This window comes from Acinonyx jubatus, chromosome X (genome assembly GCF_027475565.1).
Source record: "Acinonyx jubatus isolate Ajub_Pintada_27869175 chromosome X, VMU_Ajub_asm_v1.0, whole genome shotgun sequence".
In the NCBI taxonomy this organism is placed as follows: Eukaryota; Metazoa; Chordata; class Mammalia; order Carnivora; family Felidae; genus Acinonyx; species Acinonyx jubatus.
In genome coordinates, this window is record NC_069389.1 from 27,569,916 (window position 1) to 27,596,071 (window position 26,156).

General features: G+C 36.6%; 1 protein-coding gene across 16 annotated transcripts in view; it reads right to left on the minus strand.

The window, feature by feature from the left end:
* The window catches only part of DMD (dystrophin), a 2,092,562-nt gene that overhangs the window by 1,325,332 nt on the left and 741,074 nt on the right, over window positions 1-26,156 (minus strand). For all 16 annotated transcript variants that reach the window (XM_053201917.1, XM_053201921.1, XM_053201923.1 and 13 more), the window contains one exon: window positions 12,847-12,970. In XM_053201917.1, the coding sequence (XP_053057892.1) occupies window positions 12,847-12,970 (124 nt within the window). The remainder of the gene's footprint in view (window positions 1-12,846; window positions 12,971-26,156) is intronic.

Here is a 26,156-nt window from a genome sequence, read left to right on the forward strand (position 1 = left end):
AGTATTTCAATACAAGGATTGTGAAGCTACACAGTAATTATAACTTCTACCTGCCCTTTCAAGCCTTAAGATATTTCACTCTGTCAGCTTATCGTGTGAATCTAAAGACGTCTTTCTCAAGTTTCTTGGCACCAGAATCATCAAAATGACAGTGAAAGCACCAACCATTTTCATACCGAATTGCTACTACTTTTAATAAGATTTCTGCTCTGAACTTATTTTTTTTTACATAATAGTTTCTGATGCATTGTAATATAAAACTGCAAAAAAAAAAAAAAAGGAACAAAAGCAAATTGTAAGAAAGAATCAAATGATACAGTGACAGATAATTAAAAATGGAATTTGTCTTTTAAATACACACCACTGAAGTTACTCTGAATAACTTATGTATTTTGCATTAAAATCAAAGAAAAAAGTCTTATGAGTATATAAAAAGGGAAAAGCGTACCAGCAGGAATATTTTAGCAAAATAAAACCCACCTATATTTATCAAAACACAAGACTGCAGGTTAGTTTTTCTCTCTAAAACTTTCAAAGTACTCCCATTTCAAGGAAAAATAGATTCAGTTTCAAAATGTTTTCGAAATCCCTTTGTTCATTTCTCCTAACATAGAGTTAGCCTTTGAACAATGAAAACACAATTATTTAAATTAACGAAATGGAGCATTTGATACCCTTGGATTTAGCTAATAATGTCTCTACAGAGATATTTTTAAGATTACATAAAATACCAGATTGTAAAATGTGATACATTAGAACTGCATGACCATAGTCATTAACAATGAGGCTGTAACAGTATGCTTTATGTCGTAAAGCAGAACTATTCACAGAAAAAGCAAGCTTTAAGTCATTTAACATATAGCTAGAGCCACACTCCTGTGACTAAGTAATAGTATAATACAAAGATTTCACTTGAGTTTGTGACAGATTATTCCACATCAGACCATTTTTCTAATTTTTATTCAGATCTCTAGGCATTTAAACAAATATTCCAAGGTGTAATACTGGAGCACAGGTGGGAGGCATATAATCAATAAGTGCACACTCTGCAGAGCTTTGTTCAATAGAATTTTCTTCAAGGACAAAAATATTACACATCTGTGCTGTCCAGTACAGTAGCCACTAGCCACACGTGGGTACTGAGCACTTGAAAGGCGGCAAGTGTGACTGAGGAAACTAATTTTTAATCTAATATAATTAAATTTAAATTTAAAAAGCCACAGTGCGTCGAGTGCCAATTGGAATTACACAGTGCAGATCTAGAGTCTTCCCTTTGAAAGCAAACAAAGACAAAAAGAAAGGTATGTCAACTAAATATAGATATAGATATTATGGCAACATCAGAAATACGTTTAGGGAAAGATGTAATCATCTTATTTCTAGACAAGACTATTTCCCAAGCACACCAAATGATGGGAGTGCTCATACTATAATCCATACATTTTTAAGTATTTAAAAAGATTCTCCAGTTTAAAGAAATAACCACAAATGAATGGAGGGCTTTTAAAAGTGATTTTAAGAAGAGTTTCATGAAATAGGATTACTGGATAAAAGGTCAAGAGGACAAAATGCTAAAAAAAAAAAAAAAAAAAAGCCTATAGACAATAGGATATATCCAATCAGGGAAAAAAAAAAACAAACTAATAAACAAAATACTAATTACAATTTAGCCAAATAAATAAATGAAATAAAATACTGTAAAAGGACAGTCTTCATTTCTGTTTTTGTTTTTTTTAAGTATTTATAGCCTATCTGGAAAATATACTTTTTATGTTACACTGTCAAGGGCAGCAAAAGAAAATTCAGGTTCATGTCATCAGTAGGGAAACTCTAAAAGCGATAGACACATTTTAATATCTTGTATTCTACTTGAAAATTTCAAAGCACACAGACTGTGGTGTTTGGGGAGTGTATGCTCCCAGGATCCCATACCAATTAGCAGGTGAAACTTCTGGGTTACCTTGAAAGTCATTTTCACAAAGGCATTATCAAATTGTTGACACAAGTATTTGCACAACCCTGGGAGGTCCTAACTTTCTAGTAGAATTGAAAAGTCCATGAAAATAAAGTAGCCATGGCATTTTGGTTACAGGTAAGAACCTAGAAGAAGTTCCCAAATTCCCATTTTCTCAACTTTCAATTTTTGTCTTCTAAATTCTCTGTTCTTAGAAAGTAGCTTATTGGCACATGTTTTCAGTACTTTAAATTTATTCTCCATTAAAACGTAAATGCTATTATTTGCCAAGGACTCTGAGAACTTTAGAAGAGAAAACATTAGCACATTCTAAATAAATATATAACATTCACAACTACTGAGATCTATAGCAGGATCTGGGGTGTTCCACATTTGAACTACATCAGCAAAAGGGGGGCCAGAGAGAGAAGAAAAAAATATGTTTACTCCAAGAGAACAAGAACAACAAACTGGTATTCTCCTACTGAAACAGTGTTAGAGTTAGCCTTTCCTATCAGGAGTTTCTATTTTTACTACAGTGAGGTTCTGTTTTTTTTTTTTTTTTTTAACATGAAATTATACAAAGGGTAGAATCAGAACACTGTATTGTCTTTATAAGGGATGAAAAAATTATCAATGTCCTTCTACATGTCATGATCATCATCATTTTATTCTAAGCATCTAATTGAATAATCAATTAGTATCACTAACAGAAAGGAAAACTTCTAACTGATTATTTCAGGGGTAACTAGCTTAAATATCTAGTTTGGTTAATCACATTATTCTAGTTATTCTAATATACATATAATAACAATAACCATCACAATAAAAGAATAAGTTATGGAATAGGTACTCTTGCTCTTAAAGTTTGACAGAAGAGCAAAGTGAGGCGCACACACCAAATGACAGTTTATGTGCATTATTTCATATGTATTTCATAATAATTCTGTAGGATAGAAGGAACCAGCAGTGTCTTACCCTCTTTTATACCAGAGAAAACGGAGCATCACCAAGATTAAGTCATATATACAAGATCGTAGAAGCAGAAGGCTTTACATCCAATCTTAGAACCCTGATAATCTATTTACAAGTTCAGCTCTCTTTTAAACACACTTTGTTGCTTCCAAGGGTATTCCAATGAAAATTAATCAAACAGCTGTGAACCTATCCAACCACAACTCACAGCAAAAGTGACCCGATAGTTCAGATATAGTCAAAGATGACATTCAAAATATTTAACCAGTAATGCAGTCTGGGCTCCAAGGTATCAGAAGGAGTTCCTGATCACTCAGAATGGACAATGAGTGCCTACAGGCTGACTGGCCACTCTGTGTATGGCTCAATTACCGTACCCCGATGCCGGATGTCTATTAAACACAAACTGAGTAACGGGTTATAAATAGAGACATAGGTCTGAGAAAGAAGCATTTAATGGCCACGACGTCATCTGTTAGTGTGTAGATGCTATCTGGGTTCTCCTAAGTAACATCACTTTCAAGGGGAATATTGGAAAATAAAGAGAAGTACTGGCACAAATGTACCTTGAGGGGTATGAGCAAGACAGTGAAGAGTCCAGAAAACGTTTCATTTCAAACACAGCTAGCTATAGGTGGTTGATGAAAAGTGAGGAAATTTAGGGTAGCAAGAAGACAGTAAAGAAGGTAATGAAAAGTTTTGGAGTCATTCTGTTCTCAGATGGTTTGAATTCCATCTCCACTGCTTACCAGCTGTTTGACATTTGGAAAGTGATTCAACCTTTCTGAGCCTCAATATTTTCTATGTAAAATAACAATAAAGATACCTACCCTCCAGGGATTCTGAGAAGATTAAAGGAGGCTCTTCAAATAATTTATCTCCCAAACTGGGACAATTCTTACATAGTAAAATGGAAATCTACAAATAATTAAGCTGTAACAAATGGAATGCCACAAACGGAGAATGGCCCAAACTGCCACATGTGGGCATTCTACTGAACGGTGATTTGAATAACTTTAAAAACAAGTTTAGGAATCAATTTTGATCTAAGAGTTGATTAGAGTACCTTGCCCACGAAAAGGTGTGACAAGAATCCAAGTAACCACATACACAAAGTGTTGAAGAAGTCTACTAAACAAAAAGCACTGACATTCCCTTTTTTGCTGGATCCAGACACATACTCATTCTTTCTCAAATGAAATATATGAATGTCTGTGTTAAAATAGGTCAGATTACTAGTTCCTGATGCTTCTACCTTCTCTCATTTTCTCAGAGAAATATATGTAAAATGCAAAGAAAAAGTAAAATCAAAATCACGTGACCACCACAAAGTGCAGAGAGAAACAGGATTCTGGAAAAGGGAAGGCATAACCCTTACTTTAAAGAGGCACGTGCCACCAAAGAGAAAAAGTGGCCCTCCACAATTCTCCACTGCAAAGTACAAATGAGCCCATGGCAGAAGAGAAGATGAAAGAAGAGCAAAAAGAAAAGAGAGAAAGAGAGAAACTGGTCCTCACACCTGTTCCCTTATTCAGTGCCATCAAAACTTCCTATTAATGACACCATTAGCCCCCATGCTACCACATTCAGTAGCTGATTCTCAGTTCTCAACTTGCTTTAATGCCATCATTTGATCCACAGGTACTTCTTCAAAATGTTTCTTCATTTGCTTTCCTAGATGACAAGTACACAGTTTTACTCCTACATCAAGGACACTCCCTTCACCCAATTTCCTGTGCTGGTTCTTCCACATTGCCCTGGATAGATGTACAGAGGCTACATCTAGAGCGTCGTTGTTTCAAGCCAAAAGCTTATAATCCTTCCTGACTGTTCTTTTTCTCTCAAACCCCATATCCAATAAATCCCTCAGAAACTCCTGTTGACCCTAACCTCAAAACACGTCCAGAAAATGATGTTGTTACTGTGCTCACTACTAACACACTAGTAAAACAAAACAAAACAAAACAAAACAAAACAAAACAAACAAAAACCCTCCATTATCACTAAGTGGTCTGGATGTTTCCAAACAGCCTACTAAATGGTATTTCTACTTCCATCTTTGCTTTTTGATGGTATATTCTCAGCACAGCAGACCGAAGAAGCCAGAAACAATGGAGGTCAGCTCAACTCTCCAGTGGCTTCCCTTCCCTCTCTGAATAAAAGCCCAAGTCCTAACCGAGGCCCATCTTGTATTAACCTCCTTAACTTCTCTGACCTCAGCAGCTGTGACCCAATACCCTAATTCTTCAGCTCCGCCACATTCTGTGGTTCTCTGACACTCTAGGCAGGCTCCTCCCTCAGTCCTATGCATTCTCTCTTCCCTCTCCATGAAATGCTCCTATCTCAGGTATCTATAAATCACTCACTGCTTTTAGATCTTTACTTAAAGGTCACTTTCTCAGGGAGACCGGCTATTGCTACTCTATCTGCACACACACACAACTTCCTAGCCCTCATTCCTCCTTTATTTTTGCCTCGGACAATTATCAATAACAGTCTATATATTTTGCATATTAATCTTGCTTAATTTTCATCTTCCCCACTGGAAAAGAAATTATATAAGATCAGGTATCCTCATGTACCTCCTTCTTCATGTCACGTCCAGTACGCAGAAGAGGGTCTGGTACATAGTAGACGCAGAGTAAGGTGAGGTCTACTGGAGCATAAGGCCTCCATATAGAGTATTATTCTCTCTCCCACCCTCCCCACAGTTAAAATGTTCTATGAAGGTGTAAATGTAGAACAAATTCTAGTAGCTATACATACAGTGATCACAGAACCAGCCTAGGAGGTTAAGTGCTGCAAGCTCAATAAAGGGAAGCTGGATTAAATGAAAGTCTTCTAGAAGATGCAGGTTAGATGGGGAGTTGGGCACAATGGCCCGCTTTCCAACAGGACTGTTATGAAGTCCTGATAGCAGTAATAAGCAATTACCCAAACAGAAGACAAATAGCACCACATAAAATTCATTAAATCAAAACTTAATAGAATCTTACCTTGGATGAGGAAAAGAAAACAAAGAGAGAGAAAAAAAAACCAACATAATGCTTATAATATTTGTTACAGAATAATGAAAAAATACCACACTGCAAAAATTAGAGGGAGTGTAAACTCCCAACAATGGTCTACCAAACAAAATTTCAGCAAACTTTTTTGGCATCCTCACTGAGACATCATGGAGTCCATGCCAAAGTAATAGCAAACTGGCAGCCTAGAAGAGCTTGAGTTCCACAGAAATGGAATGAAATTTCAAGATCACAGAGACATGGATCTCATAAGGAAGAAACTAAAACTGTATTACCCAACATCCAAACTCATACTGGAGTTTGTAAAATGTAGAAGTGACACTAAACAAAAGAGACTTTTTCATGACCATGGTACTAACCAGGATGCTTTGGACCTCAGAAACAGATAAACAAGTGTTCCAGTTGGCTGGTAGAGAAGAGCATATCTTAAAGTACCCTAATTAAGTTGTTCCTGCATTTTCAGATCGTGTCATACTAGGCTAACATGTCAAAATGTTTTTTTTTTATCACTAGAGAATAAGAGTGACAACTGTTAGTTGGTCTCAGAAATGTGGGCACTATATTTTTCTTAGATATTTTTCTAGTTTTTAACCATCTTCAGTCTTTACTCCTCTTCTATGGCTCACTTTCTCTCTCTCCACTTTCTCTCTATAGACAGACACATAGATAGATAGATAGATAGATAGATAAACATATATGTGTGTGTATACACACAAACACACACACACACACACACACACACACACACACACACACACTTATATATTAGCTTTCCCCTTGTTTTCAGGGCCAAAATATCAACCGAATGCTTTTCAAGCATGACATCCATTTTGTTCTATGCATTTCATCTTCACTGTTAGTCCAAGTATCTCTAGTTAGATTTCTAAACACCATACAGAGACATCTTTCATGAAGGGCACCAATTTTCTTCTTGCAAGAGCAATGCTTCTTCGAGCATTAAGAACCGATGACTAAAACTACCATTTAGAAATCACCTTGTTCAGGAAAACATCTCTGCCCTAGACATTATTATCTTTCTCTAATCTTTCTTCCTCAGGAAACTCATCCAGCTTTTCTGTATATCTGTTTCCCTATCTCTGTTTATCGCATATGTATGTGTGTGTGCGCATACACATACACAGTATTTTTAATCTTAAAATTCCATTTTATAATAGAACATATACTTTTGAAATGATTTTTCTTAACAGAGTATTAAATACTTTAGTCAATATATATTTAATATATAAGCATAGGTTTAGAAGCTGCTACTCACATTCTAAAGTATCTAGTACAGATAATTTCAACAATACAATAGCTAAAAAAAAGACATCAGTGAACCATTCCATAAGGAATGTATCATCAATTTCAAAATATATTAAAAACACATAAAAATTCTTGGAGGTATCAGGCAATTAAAAATTCTAAAATGTGTAACTTCAAGTGCAAAATAAAAGGCAAATGAGTTGTATTATAATATAAAGAAAGAAAAATCATAATTAGGTTTTAAGCAAAGTATACAAAGAAGGGAAGTTTACTCATTCTCTAATAAGTTGATTAAAAACACTCTATGACCTCTTCCTCCTTCTTTATCAGCATCTTTTAAAAGCCTCCTCTTTTCATGACATCTTCTCTAATTAATATGAAAGTAAGTTCCAGATTCCCCAGAGGCCTACCCTGACTTTAGAAGCAATTAATTTTCTATTCACTTAACATTCTATAATGAAGTTTTGCCCTTTGACAGAAAAAGTAATTTATTCACTCAAATGTTTATTCAGAAGTTGTTATATCCTTCATATTGGTAGCAGGGCTTGACTTAAAATGTGCCCGAGGAACCGAAAAAAAAAATCACTTATTCCTATAGTCAAACATCAGTTGTGTTAAATACCAGGCCCTATGTTAGGCACTGGCATCTCAAAACCAAAGTAAGCCAAGCCAAAACAAACAACAAAACCAAATTAAGCTCCCATCCCTAATGTCTAGAAACCCACACTCTAATCAATGTTACAATGGCCAGCAATCAGTTTGGATAAGTAAAAAGGAATTACATCATGGTATCCTTCATAAAGACAATGTGAAAATACTGACTCTGTCAATGCCTTCCAGCCAAAGGCCACCAGGAACATGTCTATAGATTAACAAAGTTAAGTTGAAAGGTGTAGGGCTGTAAGAAGATAGAAAGACTTTATCGGAGTTGTGCACATGTAAGGTGAGGGGGTGGTCAAGGAAGTAATGAGATGTTGTAAGGAAGCAGAAGTGCTTCTATGACTGGGTATCTTAAAAGGTTTTGTCTAGGCGGCAAGAACAGGGTAAAGAGACTAAAGCTAGGATTAGTAAGATGACATAATTTGTCCTATCAGTGAAGATGGGGGACATGCAGTCACTTGGGATGGCTTTCGCCATGTTATTTTTTTTGTGTCTGTACTGAAACATGATTACAAAACGGTCATTTTTTGTCTTGATCCACCACATTCATGAAGTGGTCTTGTCTAAGTGTTGGCATTTGGAGTCGTTGTGCATATTCAACAGGACAACATCACAAACTAGCTATGAGCACGAGCACAGCATCGAGCATCTCTCAGTACTAACTGAAGAAGCCAAGCCAGCTCCTGATTATCAATGGCTGCTTTCTGCTTTCTCAAATGAATATCAACAGAGGCATAACAGGGTAATATTCATGTTTTACTAAGTTCGCTTTGACAGAACTCATGCTAAAACTTCTAAAGGAATACAACATTAGTGGCAGGGAAGACCACACAGGGATTGGCATCTTAAACAGAGGTGAGCCATGATACTAGCCTCAATAAGGGTTGTAGTGATGCGAACAGAGAGAACAGGACAGTTTCAAGAGCTGGTAAGAGAATAAAATTAATTGAACTTGGATAGACTGGCAAATGGTAGGAAAAGGTCTAGATGACCAGTTAGCTTTTAGGTTTCTGGACTAGGGTGTCAAAACAAAGAAAGAGAAATAAAGGAGGGCTGGGGACATCATGAGGTTTATTTTCAGTTTTCAGGCAAATATTCAATTAAAGTCTATTAGGCATGTAAGCAAACGGGCTTGGGCTTTAAGGGAGAGGCATGAGCTAATGATACAAAGTTGGGGTTCATTAGAAAATAGATGTTATTTGAATAGGAGGGTAAGAGGATAATCCAGAGAAGAAAAACAAGACAATAATTGTGTAGAATATCACTATTAAAGGAAAAGGGGATAAAACAAATGACCAAAATGTTCAAAAGGAGACCAGTAGATAATGGTAGCCCATAAACCCAGAGAGTAAAGAATTCCGTGAAGGATAAAGAGGTTAATAGAATCTAGTCCTGCAGAGAAGTTGAAGAACATAAGGCACAAAAATGGTCCTATGTGTTTATAGGAGAGGAGGGGTTTAGTGAAGATACGGACATATGGCTGAATGGAAGCAGGTTCTTTAGGACATACACACAGATTAGCCTTGACCAGCCAAAGCACCATCTCTTCCAACAAGGCAAAGGAGGTAAAAAAGGAATATGAGAACAAATACACACAATTTGTGAGGTATTATCTTAAAATAAGAGGGAAAGTCATCTACCATAAATGGTGGGGAAAAGTTTAGGAGATCCACTAAAAATGTGAAATAATTGTTGACAGAAATAGGGAAGAAAATGTACTAGGAATGCATGAAAGCTTATGGAGAAGTACCAAGCAATCTGTGTAAATACGGTATTTCAGGAAAAGAGTCATGTCTGGCAATGAAACATCTATAGTTATGCAAGTGGGTAGCTGAATTGAGGAGATTAGGGAAATGGCAACTTTTGGAGATAGCAGGACAGCCTACAGGGTCTGGGATTTTTATGGACGAAGGTACAACTTGGGTGGAGAAGATGGTGATCCTAATGCCAAAGTCTTCAATGAGAAAAATAATATTATAAAATGGTGATAGATGGCTATTGGGCATCAAACACAAGGGAAGAGATTTTTACATAGAGAGCAGTACCTTTGGAATTGGCCCTGGGAAGTGAGGAAACTAGCACATCTAAATGAGTGGCAAAGTCAAAGAGTCATGAGTGTTAGTGGTGTTCCTGAGGGTCAAAGTGGTTTCCATGGATGCAGAGAAGGAGTACACAGGACAGAAAGTTTCTTTCCGAAGAAGGGCTTCAGAGTACAGAGGGACTGTGAGCAGGAAGGCACGAAAAACAAGTGAGGCAGAGGAAAGCGAGTGTAAAAGAGCAGAGAGATGAAGATACAAGAAAGCACAGATGAATGGAGAGACCTCTGTTCTGGGTGGTAAACCCGGATAATTGAAGTAAAAGAAATGTAGAAAGAATTGGCTTGAATATTTCCAGTACAACTTGTTTAAAAGTTGATTTGGTGTCAAGGGAGCATTGGCTCCAGAAAGAGCCCAAGGTCTGTTGACCTTAACAGCTGGTATGAAGGCTTTCAAGAGAACACTGTACAGGTGTACAATCACCTTGTAGTAAGACTACACTGTTATTTCAATTCCTACCTTATATTACCATGTGCTCAATTCAAAAAGTTGAGTAGCTTTACCTATGAAGTCAGATTGCAATTCTCAACTGTGGTGACATTAACACAATGAGTAAAGGAACTAGGAGTCTGGTAAAGTCCCATATTGTGCCTTAGAGTACTGATTCGCAAATCTTTATGTACCAACAAATCACCTGTGGATCTTGTACAAATGGAAATTGAGCCATTGGGTCTGAAATCACATATTTCTAATAAACTCACAGATGTGGCTAATATTGGTTGCCCAGGGACCACTTTGAGTAGAAATGTCCCCTAGAATTCAACTTTTAAGTAAGTGCATTATGTTGATTATATGGATAAAACACATGGCTAATAGATAAGGAAAAATTATGTTAGGTTAAAAAGTACTTAAAACTCAACTGATAATGTTCGAGGATATTCTAACTGGTTGAAAACTCATGAAAGTAATACCTGAAGAAAGAAGACAAGAGAAAGAAAAAAAAAAGAGGGTAATATTTAGCCATTTTTAATGGACACCTAAAAAAGAATACCATTCAAGTTCATGAGACAGGCCTCCCATGTATTCAAAGTAAGTTACATACACTGACAGGTGAACAATTAAGAAAACTAATGTACGCTTAAACTGCACATCCATCATCATTACTATGTATTTCTCTCACGGATTTTTAATACATATATATTATATTTAGCCTGAAGCAAATGTCTAGGTAAATCATTTCATGCCCTATTTTAGTAGGCAATTAAGAATGATGTTGTTATTTCTGAAAATGAGAGTAGAAGTTGATAAAGGTGACTCATGCAGCATCAGAAAACCACTCATACAACATTGTACTTTTTTTTTTAGTACTTTCAGTCTGTCATTGCTGACACTATTGATTAAATGCAAATTGCTTCTAGGTAACCATATGATAACAGGAAAATTTTGAATTTATATTCTTGAAATGCTGGAACTCAATTTTGCTGCTTGATCAGAGCTGTTTTAAGATACAGAAATAGGATGACAAACAGATAAGTAGATTATTAAGATAAATTTAAAAAATTTAAATTAGCTAATAAAATGTCTACCCAAGGTGACTTACACTCTCAGTGGCCAAATTTGTCACATGAACTTTAAATTGTATCTAGAGTTCATCTTCTCTAAGTAATTTTCCACTCATAGAATTTCCCTCCACAATCCTAACAAATAATATACCTCCAATAAGTATACATTGAAATAACACTATTTTGCTAATTTTCTACCATATATATATTATGCTCTAGTTTAATTTTAAAGCTAAAACATTCATAACATAATCATAATGTTCATTTCCTGAAATTGTTTATAATAGTCTATTATTATACTAGGAACATTGTATATAACTAATAATGCATTTAAAATAACTTTCCAACGTATAAATAGTTAACTCTGAGACATGTTGGTGGAATAATCTGTCCCCTCCACCTCAAGCAGCCTAAAAAATAGATTATTTTCTCCTAGAAGAAAATCCTTTCTTGCTCTCCAAATGTTCCAATTCCACAGCAAGTATTAGCTTGTATCTAAGAAAGTGTTGTATTTGTAACAACCTAAGGGAGTTTGTATTGTATGAAACTGACTGCTCCAAACATAAAGCAGAGTTATCCACTCATGTGACCTTCCTACAGCTAAAACTATTTGACATTCAGAATATTTGTTTCTTTAGCCTGCCCACTATGGAGTATTTACTGTGACTGTTAAAACTCTCTCACAAACAATTGCCAAAATGGATGTGTTATAATCGTGAAGTTGAAATATCAAAGTCCTGATAATGTCCTTGAAGATGAAGCAGCACTTATTAAATTAATAAAAATCCCTATTGTGAAGGACACAACTATGATGTCTCAGTAGAGAATAAAAATAGCAAACCACCTCTTGCTATAAATAAATACTGAAAAAAAGGCTGGACATCTTTTAGTTATGGTAATGCAATACATAAATATCTGGAAAATGCAAATCTGTTATGACAAGTACTAATGAGTATAAAGAATAACTTTTGGATGATAGCGAAAGCATAAATAGGGTCCTAAGTATATTTAAGGGTCTATATACTATTCTGCAAGCTTGCAAACTCCCAGCCTTGAGGCGACAGAACAAGACATGAAGGAAAATCAATATGAGTTCATGTTATAAAATTGTTAACTTACAGCTAAATAATATAAAAGTTAAAGAAGGCTTATGAAAAGCAATCCTGCTTAGTCACAGCACAACCAGGAAAGATTTCTCTATGCTAAACTCTGATTCTGCTTGATATGCTAAACATATGTTAAAGATATATTTAAAAGGACTATATCATACTGCTTTAATCTTTTCAACTGATAGAATGAGACAGTACAAAGCACAGAGTTTACAAGCAGCAAAACTTAGGAAAATACATAAAATTTAATGCATAACCTACATTGACTTTTTCTTTAAGGTCTGAGAAGTTGCCTTCCTTCCGATAGATTGCAAATTCAGGACTCTGCAACACAGCTTCTGAACGAGTAATCCAACTGTGAAGTTCAGTTATATCGACATCCAACCTAAGACAGGAAAAAATAAGGGTCATTATTTCTTGATTATCTCTGTCTCCTGTAAGAAAAAAAAAAAAAGCAATCTATTCACATTACCATTCTCCTTCCAATCTGAGACTCCTGCCTGATGCCCCTGTTCCTGTTAATAGCACTACCATTTCCCTAGTTAGGTAGGCTCAAAATTTGGAATTAGCTTTGATCTCCAGTCTTATGATCGTGGAGTTCATTTTATTAATTGCAATGTAGCAAATGCCTCCCTACAGCATCTCCTATAAGCTATCACTCAGCCTCTGTTTGAATGTTTGCAGTGGTTGAAAAATTACTACTCCCCAAGATAACCCTCTTTCTTTCTGGAAAGTACTTACAGTAAACAAGTAATTCCGGTCAGTAGCTCCCATTGAACCTTACTTGGATATCCATGCCTTTATGCAATCTCCACCAATACAGACTCTGAAATGGGCTCTGTGACTTGCTAAAGCAAACGGGATATTACTAAGGGTAATGTAAGCAGAGACTTGATAGCTGCTCGCGCTGTCAATCCTGTCCTCTTAGAACAGGCACTGAAAATGCAACTGTTACCTCAGAATTCCAAAGCCCCATTAAGGCAGCTCAATCTAGCCAGGTGGAGAGACAACATGAATGAGAACGAGGCACCACGCCGTGTGAATAAAACTTTCACCTGTTGACCCATCTCAAATACCATTGAATATAACCAAATGATTCTCCAGCTGATACCAGAGCATCAGAACTACCCAGAGAATCCTGCCCACATTGCAGAAGCGTAAGAAAACATAAAGAACTGTTGTTTTAAGCCACTAAATATGGTGGGTTGTTATGCTGCAATAGACATCTAATCACATGCCCTAATATTCACAAACATTCTTTTATTGCAGAGACCTATGGAGTCAATGGGATTTAATGGTTGGATCAGGTCATTCAGATCTAGTTAAAGCAGAGACTGGAGGAGAGTCATGGATGGGTTGCAAGGGTGGAGGATGTCTGTGCATCACTTGAAATTCCAGGCACAATTCTAAATGTGTGTGCATGTTTTCTTGAGAAAGAGTCCCTAGATTTTATCAGCACCTGTAAAGAATCTATGAAAAGAGAATTTAGAAATCATCTAATCCAAGTTTATTAAAACAACAGGCAAACAAAGTCCCCAGAAAAATATTTACTCATATTTCATAGGCAATTTGTGAAGTAGAACGAAAGTACAGATACAAAATTTAAGACCCCAAGTAATGTACTTTAATCACCATGCTGTATCTTCTTATCCAATACAGCACTCAAATAGGTGAAATCAACTCTTGAAAACCCCTAGAAAATATCTGACAGTATCCTACCCTACTTCTCATTACTTCAACAGCTAATTCCATGGCTTGCCAGTCTCTTACTTAAAATTTGGTTCCTAAAGAGATCATGTGAGTAGTGTTTAGTACAATCAGGAAAGAATACACAATTATCTTCTTGGATATGCAGCCTATGAGTTCAACCAATGTTTTGATTTCCACATTAGACTTTTAACTCACACTGAAGTTAAACTGAGCTAAAACTTCCCAGAATTTTTCACATAAACTATCACTAAACCAGTTCTCCATAATCACAAACTTAGAAGCTGATTTCTTGAATTCAAATTTCAGGGCTTGAAGTCATATAAACCTGATAAAATTGTGCATATTACTTGCAGGCTACTGTTTTAACATTAAGCTAATACAGAGCTTCAGAGAGCACAAAACACTTCCAAAAACATATTCTCTTTTTACGTTCTTAAAAAAGCCTGTGGTAAGATCTTATTAATCTCTCTGCTCATGTAAGGAGATGGAAGCTCAAAGAAATTGAACTAATGAATCTCAGACTGTTAGTACCATGGAGAAGGAACTTAATTCATCTTGTTTACCGTTATATCCTTCACCTCAAAAAAGGCCTGGTTCAGAGTAACAAGTATTTACTGAATGAACGTTAACCAACTAGAAACAGAAGGAACAGAGATTTGAATTCAGAGATTTCGACTCCAATCCCATGTCACTGAAAGTCAAAACTTTTATATGCATGTGGACTGTAAATATTTATGGATTTTTATTTTATCATACATGGTGATTCTTATCCTCCCTACATTTATTTTTTCTCCCTATAAGTTCAGTTATTGGGTGTCCTATTTCTTCATTCAAAATGGTGATACTGAAACAGAATCCTCTTGCAGGCTTCTTAACATCATTTTTTCTCTCTTTGATGTTAACTCATTAAATCAAATATCCGACTCTGGTCATGTAGCCACCTACAAAATTCAGTGCATGTTTTCCATAAGAATGTTTCAGAAAGCATTTTTGCTTTTCCTTTCCTACAGGATAAACTTCACTGTTTCTATCTGCCTGCAGCCATTCACATGCTAGTGCATGGGGCAAGGCAGAAGTGTTGAGATGTTAATACCACTAGGGTGAACTGAGGGTTGATGGGGGGTGGGAGTGAGGGAGGGTGGGTGATGGGTATTGAGGAGGGCACCTTTTGGGATGAGCACTGGGTGTTGTATGGAAACCAGTTTCACGATACATTTCATATTGAAAAAAATACCACGAGGGTGACACCAAGCGAGAGCTGGGAATTGGTAGATAAATATTCCAGCTCCCTTGCCCTTCAGCATGACCATCATGATCACAGTTACACACAGTGCCTCAGAGGGTTCCCAGAAAGACTCCTCTCCAGTTGCCTCCAGCAATAACCCTTGTGTGTATCCTTTATTCTTTTCCTAACCTCACTTCTCCACTTTGCTTCCAATTGTCCCATAAACTATTTGCACCTAGATCTTTGTCTCCAGATCCACTCCCGGGGGAATGCAATGACCAACAGCCTCATATGAACCCAGGATTCTGCCATATTTAGTTGTTTTCAACTTGAACTCTGACTCTCCACAGGAACTATTTTAGACTTTTTCTAAAGATCTCAAAGCACTAACCCATCCTCCTTCTCCAGCTATCCACAGATGACATTTTTTATTACACCAAGAAAAGTGCAGCTATCAGACTAGAATTTCTTCCACTTCCTATATTCAAATATTCAGCCTGATCTGTGAGCACCCTTCTAATTCCCTTCTCTTATATTTGAGCCACTTTCCCTTCTTTATCTAGTCAGTCCCTCTACCTGCATTTGATACTTTATTCTCTTTCTTCTTCTCAGGCGTGTGAGTCTCTCAAATTTTTGTTACCTGTCTACCATAAATTCACCCTTTCCGTTTCAAGTGAATTCTGCATACAGAAATTTAAACTTATTGACTCATACAGTCAATACTTTTGAAGTAAACTCTCTCCTGACCCTCATATTCCCTTGCAGCCATTGTCTTATCTTCTACACAGGTACATTTTTCAAGAGTGATGCAGTTTACTGTCAGTCTTCCACCTCCTTTTCACTCTTTCCACTCAATGTTGTTTCTCACCAAAAACATTGCTTAATACAGCAATCATGTCACTGAAGCCCACAGAGAGTTTCAAGTTCTTGCTATGTAGCAACACTTAACACTGTGGACCACACTCTCCTCCTTTTGCCTCCATACCACTCTCTTCTACTTTGTCTTCTATTTCTATGACACTGGTAATTTTTTTTCTTTGCAGGCTCATCCTTCTCCACCCACTCATTACGTACTAAAGTCATCAATCATCTTTTATTCACTATATTACTCTCTTTCACTAGCAATCTATTCATGCTCATGACCTCAATGGCAAGCTATAGGTGTCAATGACTCTGAAATATGTATCTCTAATTCAAGCACTTCTTCTGAGCTCCACAGCTCCATAATTCTAACATACCGTCTCCACTTGCTTGCTGTAAAAGCTCCTTCAACATAAAGTGTCACGACTTATTGTTTGCTCTTTTCCCCCAAACAGGTACTCTCCCAGTGTTCCTCAAATCTGTGAATGGCATCACCATCTGTCATCTATAACATCTTCCTCTCCTTACTCTCTCATAATCATTTGCAAAGCCTAATCCATCATTCTATTTCTTCTGAATGTGTCTGCTTCTCATGGTCTCCATAGCCGGTACCCTCATTCACCTTGCCATTAAATGTAATCAAAACTACTGCAATGGCCTGTCAACTGGCTCTGGAAAACCTTTCTAGAATCCTTCCATCTAGTTCATGCATTGCTGGCAAATGGTAAGTTCTAAAAACATATCTGAAGGTACCTGGGTGGCTCAGTAGGTTAAGTGTCTGACCCTTGATTGTGACTCAGGTCATTATCTCATGGTCATGAGAGCAAGCTCCATGTCAGGCTCCGCACTGGACATGCAGCATCCTCAAAATTCTCTCTCTCCCTCTCCCTCTGCCCCTCTTTTACTTGTTCACTAAACAAACAAACAAACAAACAAACATATCTGATTATGTTACTCTCATCCATAAAATCCCTCAAAACTGTGCATTTCTCTTACCATACAGACCAAAATTTCAATACAGTCCTGATCTGGCCATAACAGATTACTTAAGCTTATATTCTATTTTAGCCTTTATTCAAACCCTTCTAGAAACAAATCTCACTTCAAGTTTTTTAGGGAGTGCAGAACCACACTTAACTTTTGTCCCTACTCCAATGAAGTAAAATACTTCATTGACTCTTACTCACCCAGCCATTAGAGCATTTCTGTCTCGGAAACTTAGCTGCTTAGCATAATCCACTTTGGCCACTTTGGTCAAACTTGTCCCTTTTCCTTGAAATCACTGTGACCCAATTACACACCAAATACACTCTGACTCATAAAGGTGAGATATAAATATCAACCATTCACTGTCCAATTTTCCCCCTTTGGACTTGATCTCTTTGGTCTCATTCCCTGCTGATTCAGACTGTCTCTAAGAAAGAATGCTCAGTTCCACCTACAGATCCACGAAACTAAAACTTAACTAAAGCTACACGGCTGGCATTACAGCTGGGAGAGATCTGCTAAGACCTATGGTGGAGAAAGTTTTCTACCAGCCAGTCCTGGAATTTACACTGGTCTTGTTGACACACATGTTATAGTTATCATTTACCACCACCTCCAATCCATTTCAAAAAAAGCTATGTATTCAATTTGACAGTAAATAAATGTCATTCAAAAAGAAATCTTCTAAACACTTTTAGACATGTGTCTTTAGGAAGAATGTGAAACTGTGTATGTTTCCTTTTAAAACAAATATTTCCCTTCATTTCTACCACAAAGTTTCCACTAAGTGCTTACTATATGCCATCGTATTAACCTCCATAGATAACAGACATAAAAATGCATCCATCACATGATCAAAAAGTGTAGTTTAGTAAACCACCTATTTGACAAAATAAAGTGCTTTAGACATTGAACTGGGGCTCATATCACACTGTGACTTTTTTTTTTTTTTTTTGGATAATCAAAAAATACCTTTTCAATGAATTAGGATTAAATCAGCTTCTAGACTAGAGGCTCTGTCCAGTAAATTGGTTATCTGCACACAATGAAGGCTTCGTGGAGTCAACACCATGGTAACCATCTGCTTGCTGCCCAGTCTGCAAAGATTTTAAGGGAGGACTGGCCACCACTTTGCACAGAGTTCTGATAATTCAGATCAAGTGAGGCAACAGGATGTGAAATTCCAGACAGGTCTTTCCTCATTCAATTTTTTTGTTTGTTTGACTTGATAAATTTGGAAAGAGGATGCACAAGGTGTCTGAACTCCTCTTTTACATAAGGATCCTTCAGACAGTGATTATACTCCTTTTTTGATATACAGGTTTTTTAAAAGGGATTTCAAATTTTTCAAGGGCAGTTGTGAAGTGCAGTGCTTTACCTAAGAAACAATGTCTATTCATAGGCACATAGGTTAATATGTTACACGTTCTTTCTAAAATAGAATGAAACGAAATATCAATGAGTTTGTACTATTCTCAGCAGTTAGACTTTCTTTTTCTCTTTCCTTTCATGATTGTGACATCTGGATTTCTTTGGAAATAGGTGGAAGCCAAACCTAACTCTTACATGATTTAAGCTCTGAGCTATTCCTTACCTGATCCTTTTTTGTGCTTGTTTTTTTGTTTTTTTTTTTTTCTGTTGCTACCATTTGGCCTTGTTGCTTCAACCATATCTCTGATTTGCTTAAACTTTCTCTGCCCCAATGTAATATACAGTCAGATTCCACTCCACCGTCTGTCATTTGACACCATCCCTTAGAGTTCTGGGAATTCAGCCGCTAGCACTGTCTTCCCATTCCAGTATTCTGCCAGTAGTCATTCTCATGTGTTGATACCAACAATGAGGATGGAAGGGTGAAGGGGAAAGAGAGACAATTTCAAAAGGCCTCCCATGCTCTTTTGTTGAGCGCCAACATCCCACATTCAATGCTTTAGTCTCAGTGACATGACTGCTTTTAGCAAAATGAAGGTCGCCTTCTTGGCTCCTACTCAGATCCTGGCCTCTAAGTAGCAACTGCACATTTATTTTATTCCTTATCAATTTGGCAGCTATTGCATCATCACTTTCTGTGGTTTGTCCCCTAGTTTTCAGTACTATTAAATATTTTTTTCAGACATTTCAGCTAATATATATGGCACATTAACAAACTCCCCTGATATAAATACATACATGTTCATAAATAGGGTGCTATCTGCTCTTCCCAGCATTTTGCCAGTGGTGGTTTCTTTAATTTGTTTTAATATTTATTTATTTTTGAGAGAGACAGACAGAGAGAGAGAGAGAGAGAAAGAGACAGAGAGAGACAGAGAGAGAGAGAGAGAGAGAGAGAGAGTGAGAGGGAGGGAGGGAGAGGGAGGGAGGGAATGACCAGGGGAGAGGCAGAGACAGAGGGAGACACAGAATCCGAAGCAGGCTCCAGGCTCTAAGCTGTCAGCACAGACTCCAACGCAGGGCTTGAACCCACGGACTGAGCTGAAGCTGGATGCTTGACCAACTGAGCCATTCAGGTGCCTTAACCAGTGGTATTTTCTACCATGCCCTGTACTACCTGAGGCTGGGTATTTAATCACCAACTAAAGATATGATACAGATATAAGTCATATCTGTATCAATAAATGCCCTCAAGAAAAAGACCGAAAAATTATTTTCAATACCATATTAAATCTTGGATGCTGTGTATGTATTTCTTTTTTCATTAAATCGTTCATTTCTATGAGTTTTTTCTTCACTTTGAAAACTCTCATGAAATCCTCATTAATGAACTGATACATAGTAAGTTACTCATAATGGGCCTCTACACATACTTCTGTATGTTATTACAGACAGAATCTACCCCTTAAATCCAGTCTATCTTAATCCAACTCAAAGTTATTTGTATCTACTGAGAAATTTATGACTTCTTATTCTCTCTTTACAAAATGATTTTTCTTCTGCATCTGTTGATGAGTACTCTGTCCTCCATTTTCCAAGCATGTTCTAAAACCTCATCTTTGCTATTATTTATGATTCACATGAAGTAACACTGTTTTCTTCTTTACAAAGACACTCATTACACAACTAAAAGTTCTAAGATCCCATAGATCCGAGAAGCAGAACTTTCGATTTTTATTATTTGCAAAGGATTTATTACTGAAACAAGGTCATTAACTTTTTTTTTATTTTTTTAACATTTATTTATTTTTGAGACAGAGAGAGACAGAGCATGAACGGGGCAGGGGCAGAGAGAGAGGGAGACACAGAATCGGAAGCAGGCTCCAGGCTCTGAGCCATCAGCCCAGAGCCCGATGCGGGGCTCGAACTCACGGACTGCGAGATCATGACCTGAGCTGAAGCAGGACGCTCAACCGACTGAGCCACCCAGGCGCCCCAAAACAAGGTCATTTTCAAAGAGGCCTTCCATTTTCTGGAAGTTTCAAACTATCAAAAACTATGTGCATATATACCAAATATTCAGAAGGTTGAAGTTTTCCCTTAATTGTATTGTACAAATGGACTCTACTTCATCCAGTTAAATTTTCCATAATGACAATGCAAATTAGATCAGTTACATTTCCTTATGGTCAAAATTGGGACACGTGTGTGTGTGTGTGTGTGTGTGTGTGTGTGTGTGTATGTGTGTGTGTGAATATTTTAATATATATATATTTTTAAAAACCCACAGAAACACATCCAAAAGAACTAGATAAATACTTGCACTTTAAAAAGTTACCATTTTTGGAATGTTTGATAGTATGTCATCATGTGAAACTTGTGCTGTATAATAATTGTGCTAATTATGTCAGAAGAGCCTCTTAATGGGCACTGACTGTATTCTGTTAATTTTCTGTACAGTGACTGCCATATGAAGTATTAAACTGCACACTTACATAAACTGTAATCCAGTCACTTTCAATATACCATGTGGTAGTCATCATTCCCAAAATGTGTAAACTTTGAAAATAGAAATTCTCCAAGCTCCCAGACATATCTAATTTGATTAGTGAGCTAGGCTATGCATGGCCATTTTACATCTTTAAACATCTTTGAACAGAGAATTTCATAAAAAATCATGAGCCTCATCTTGAGAAGCCTGAAAGTAGTGTTGACTCTTGAGCATCTATGTAAATTTTAACTAGCTAGAACATACACTTTCATGCTTAATGGAAACAAAAACTAATGCTCTTTTTCACTGGTATTACAACGTGGAAGAAATCTTTTTGGAAGTGAGGTAAGAGTTCAAAATTTTGTTTTTTATATTTTTAATAATTACCTTCCTCAGAGTTCTGGAAAATGAGAAAACATTTTAATTCCATACTGATGTATGAGTACTCTCCTGACCCCAGACCACGTGATGAATTCCTATCCACCTTTGAGATTCGGTTCACGATATATAACTTCGGTGAAGGTTTTCTTGATCAACCTCTCCCTCCCCTTCCCGTTTCAGCTTTCTTTCTGGGAAAGCTGGTCCCTCCTTATGTTTCCACATGTTACTTGCTTTCAAAAACTAAATAAACAGAACGCAAATTCAATTTGAATCAGAGAGCTCTAATAAAATATCAGATGAAATTCTGTATAAATTCTGTTAGTGCTAAAATCAAAGTATTTTTAAAACTTTAAAATGTGTTGAGTACATGGTAATTATTATACTTTCATAGTTACATGATATTTTAAGGGGGAAAATCTCATGTAACCAAGAAAAAACAAGTCAACATTTCGATAAATACCTCCTTGAAACCAAGGTATTTTGTGTATGGTACAGACACACAGATGTGTGTGTTTGTACAGTGTGGGTATGTTTTTCTTGGGGGGGGGGAGGGGACAGGGCCACATGATTGCCTTATAGGTTTTGAATGTGTGTGATGTATGTAAGTGTTTGTACGTGTGTATATATGTGTTTTAAATGTAAAAACTAGTGCGCAGTGGAAGGTTACTGAACTGAAAGTGAGGTATCACAGGTTTTAATCAATCATCTTGATCTGTACGGTGTTTTCTTAGGCAAATGACTCAACTTATCTGATCTTCCTTTAAATTACAGAAGTTAAAAAGCTTTTTTTCCATCTAACTGGTGTTAAAATAGAAACGAACAAATACTTTTTGAAATTACTCTTAACTGTGTTTAGTTACCTCACTAATTAAAGCAATTGTGACCTGAGATACAAAGCTGAGGTCAGCTTTGCTTACATTGCAACATTTATATTCCAATTATATCCATCTGTTTATCTAGCAATCAAATTAAATAACATCTAAGGATGTTATAATTCCTAGTTATAATACGAACCCCATAAACTGTTCTCAACAGTTCACACAGACCTGAAACAAAATATGATGAATGAGAAAGGGCACTGTCCTCAATTATTATAAATTCGCTACATTAACAGTTCTATCAAATAATCTACTTTCCTTATGTTTGCATGATCTTATTTACAAGCTTAAACGTATTTCTAGTTTTATATGTGTAACTTTAAATGCATCAGTCATAAAATAATATGTTTCTGTACCATAAAATTTAATGATTCCAGATTGTGCAGAAATGCATCTTTAAAAGATACTAAAAAATCAATTTCTATGCAGTTTACCTTATCCTGAAATATGCCTATTTAACATGTGCTTCAAAATCTGAATTCTAAACCCAAACAGGAAATTTGTCTTTAAAATTGTGCACCTTGTTCATTGTCAATTACGGCAAAGCAAATTATATGTTTAATGTGTATCAAACGATGGCCTTTTAAAATAGATGCCCTCAGATAGAAACCCCAATTATTTAGTATTTTTAAGCTACAAATGCTAGGAAACTCCACGAGTTATCTGTCACTGATGATACTCACCTTTGTACCTCCTGGACAGCCGACTGCACTAAACAGAATGAAATTCCTACAAAATTGTGTTTCTCTGCAAAAAGTAACACTAAACTAAAATATTTGAAAATCTTGCAGAGAAAAATGACTAAAATAATCTTAATTGGGTAACAAACAGATCCCAATCATTAAAAAATCTTTTGGCCATATGTATTTCTAAAACATGGTAGGGTTGCAAAGAAGTCCGTCTCACCTCTCTCAATATAACTTTCAGGAAAATATACCTTCAAAACTGAGGATATCCCCCCAATTCTAAGATGTCAGAACCAGATTAGAGGAATGAGGTTTAAAGCCAAGGAGCGGACAAGCATGTGGATGGAAACTGCATGACCCAGAGGATTGGAAATAAAATGTGGCTTAGCCACAGACGCCTAGAGCCTATTTTTCATTTTCAGCAAATTGAAAGTCCCTTTGAAACACAGTTCTGTGCAGTGAAATCACCTTAACACAGGTTAATAGAAATATTCTCTTAAGTGATAGATGAAATCTTCTTATAGTAACAAATCTACGATCATACAATGCAACACGCTCAAGCGGAAAACTCTGAGCCATTTATTTTAAAGTCAAATTTGATGTTTATTTAAAACGATAAAACCAAAAAAAGCTGTGTAAACCCTTGGGAGAAATAAATGTGGGTCACTAGAGGGCGCACACTCCCTTTCACAGCTTGTCTGGTCCTCAATTTGGCTTCTCTTTTATTTTCTTATCTACATAACGATAACATGGTGACAAATGGATTTTTCATGGGAGTTCGCTTACAGAAAAACATAAAATGTCCAAAGATATAGATAAAATGGTATAAAAAGAACATGTTAGTAAGACACTCTCAGATGCACAGTTAAAATGCCTTCAGCCATTTTAATCCACACACCAAAGTATCTTAAAGTCATAATACACAAATTCCCCTGAGAAAATGTCTTCAATTTGAGGAGACAGGCTTAATGCAAATAATAGAGTAGCATTTTCTGGACTTTGTAACCCAAAAGTTTTTGCCCAGTTCATTAATTTTACCTAATTTTGGAATCTTTATAAATAGTCACATACTCATGCTCTATAAATTTGCTTACAATTACACTCCTGCATATCTAGATGTTAATTTTACATTCAATCACATTCAGAGAAAAAGGGAAAAACAGCATCTTAAGCATCTTGTTCATGTCACATACTTTCATAAACACACAAAATTCATCTCCCACAGTAAGAGTATAAATTATTATAATCTTAATTCCATAGATTGACCATGAAGAGAGAGATTTAGAAACCTCCTCTACTTTCAACACACAATGAAAAATGGAGTTAAAATTCAAAACCAGGTCTGTCTAAATCCAAAGATTTCCACTACACTACACTTATTTTTCTTTCCTCCAAATGAAAAGAAAAAAAAATTAATTAAGGAGAAGTCAATATGAATTTTCTGTCCATTGCTATATAGTAAAGTCTGGTAGTTACTATTGTGCTACTTTAGATGACGTCAAAATTTGATTGGAGTCCCAAAATTTGATTGGGACATTCATTCTCAACATTGTCATTAACCTTAACTACGATCTGTTGCTGCCTAACTGATAACACCTATGGCATTATTAAATGGTTGCCATTCCCAGTTTATCTTTACTTTGGAATATTCCTTAATTGCCTAAAATCCCCGAATTTCCAAACTGTTGTGTATTCTGATATAAAACATAGACGATGGGGTGTCTGGGGGGTGCTCAGCTGGTTAAGTGTCTGATTCTTGATTAGGGCTCAGGTCATGATCTCATGGTTCATGAGTTCAAGCCCCGCATCAGGCTCCACGCTGATAGTGAGGAACCTGTTTGGGATTCTCTCTCTCCCTCTCTCTTTGCTCCTCCCACCTCTGAAAAATAAATAAATACAAACTTTTTTTAAAAGCATAGATGACAAAGGTTGTTACGACAATGGTTAGCATTAGAAGTCTTACACTTGGACCCCCTTTATGCCTTGATACTAAAAAGACACCTATCATTGAAAAAAAATGTCTCTTCCCTGAAACTGATCTCTGCATATAAAGATAGCCAAATGCTCCAACAGGACCCTAGAGTCTATGAGACTTCACAATGTAGAACAGTCATAATCTAGGATAAGAACACATTTTCCATACACAGACCTCATCTCAATAAATTCTTAAACAGTCTCAGGAAAGCTTTTAATTTCAGCTAAATAATTTGATGAAATCACCTTTAACTTCTCATTTCAAAAGATGGCATGACATAGAATTTAAGAACGCAGCATCCTGTGCTCGATGCCTGGGTTCAAATCCTGGCTAAACTGCTTCCTGTAAATTTTGCAAGCGTGAACAAGTCACCTGACCTTTCTGTGCCTCATTTGTCCCCTTGGCATATTTGTGTCAGCTACTATGATCGCTGCCTTCCATGCCTCTTACTGGGTTTAAGCCAGCACCATGCTACTTTTCACATTATCTTTTGAGAAGACACATGTTTGTTGTAGTGTTTTGTTAAGCACTGGTAAATTAGGGGTGTCTGGGGGGCTCGGTCTGTTGAGCATCCAGCTCGTGATTTCGGCTCAGGTCATGATCCCAGGGTCTCAGGACCAAGCCCCGCATTGGGTACCACACTGAGCATGGAGCCTATTTAAGAATCTCTTTCTCCCTCTGTCTCTCTCCCCTGCTTGTGCTTTCTCTCTCTCTCTCTCTCTCTCTCTCTCAAATAAAATTAAATGAAATTAAAAATGAAAACAAACAAAAAAAACCTGGCAAATTACAAACTATTATGGTAACCACAAGAATAAAAAACTGCATCCGTATCTTGTAAATACTGCTGCGATAAACATAGGGGTACAGATATCTTTTCGAATTAGTGTTTTTGCTTTCTTTGGGTAAGTATACCCAGTAACATAATTATTGGATTATATAGTATTTCTATTTTTTTTTCTGTTTTATTTATTTGGGGGGGGGGAGAGAGCACAAGTCGGGGAGGGGC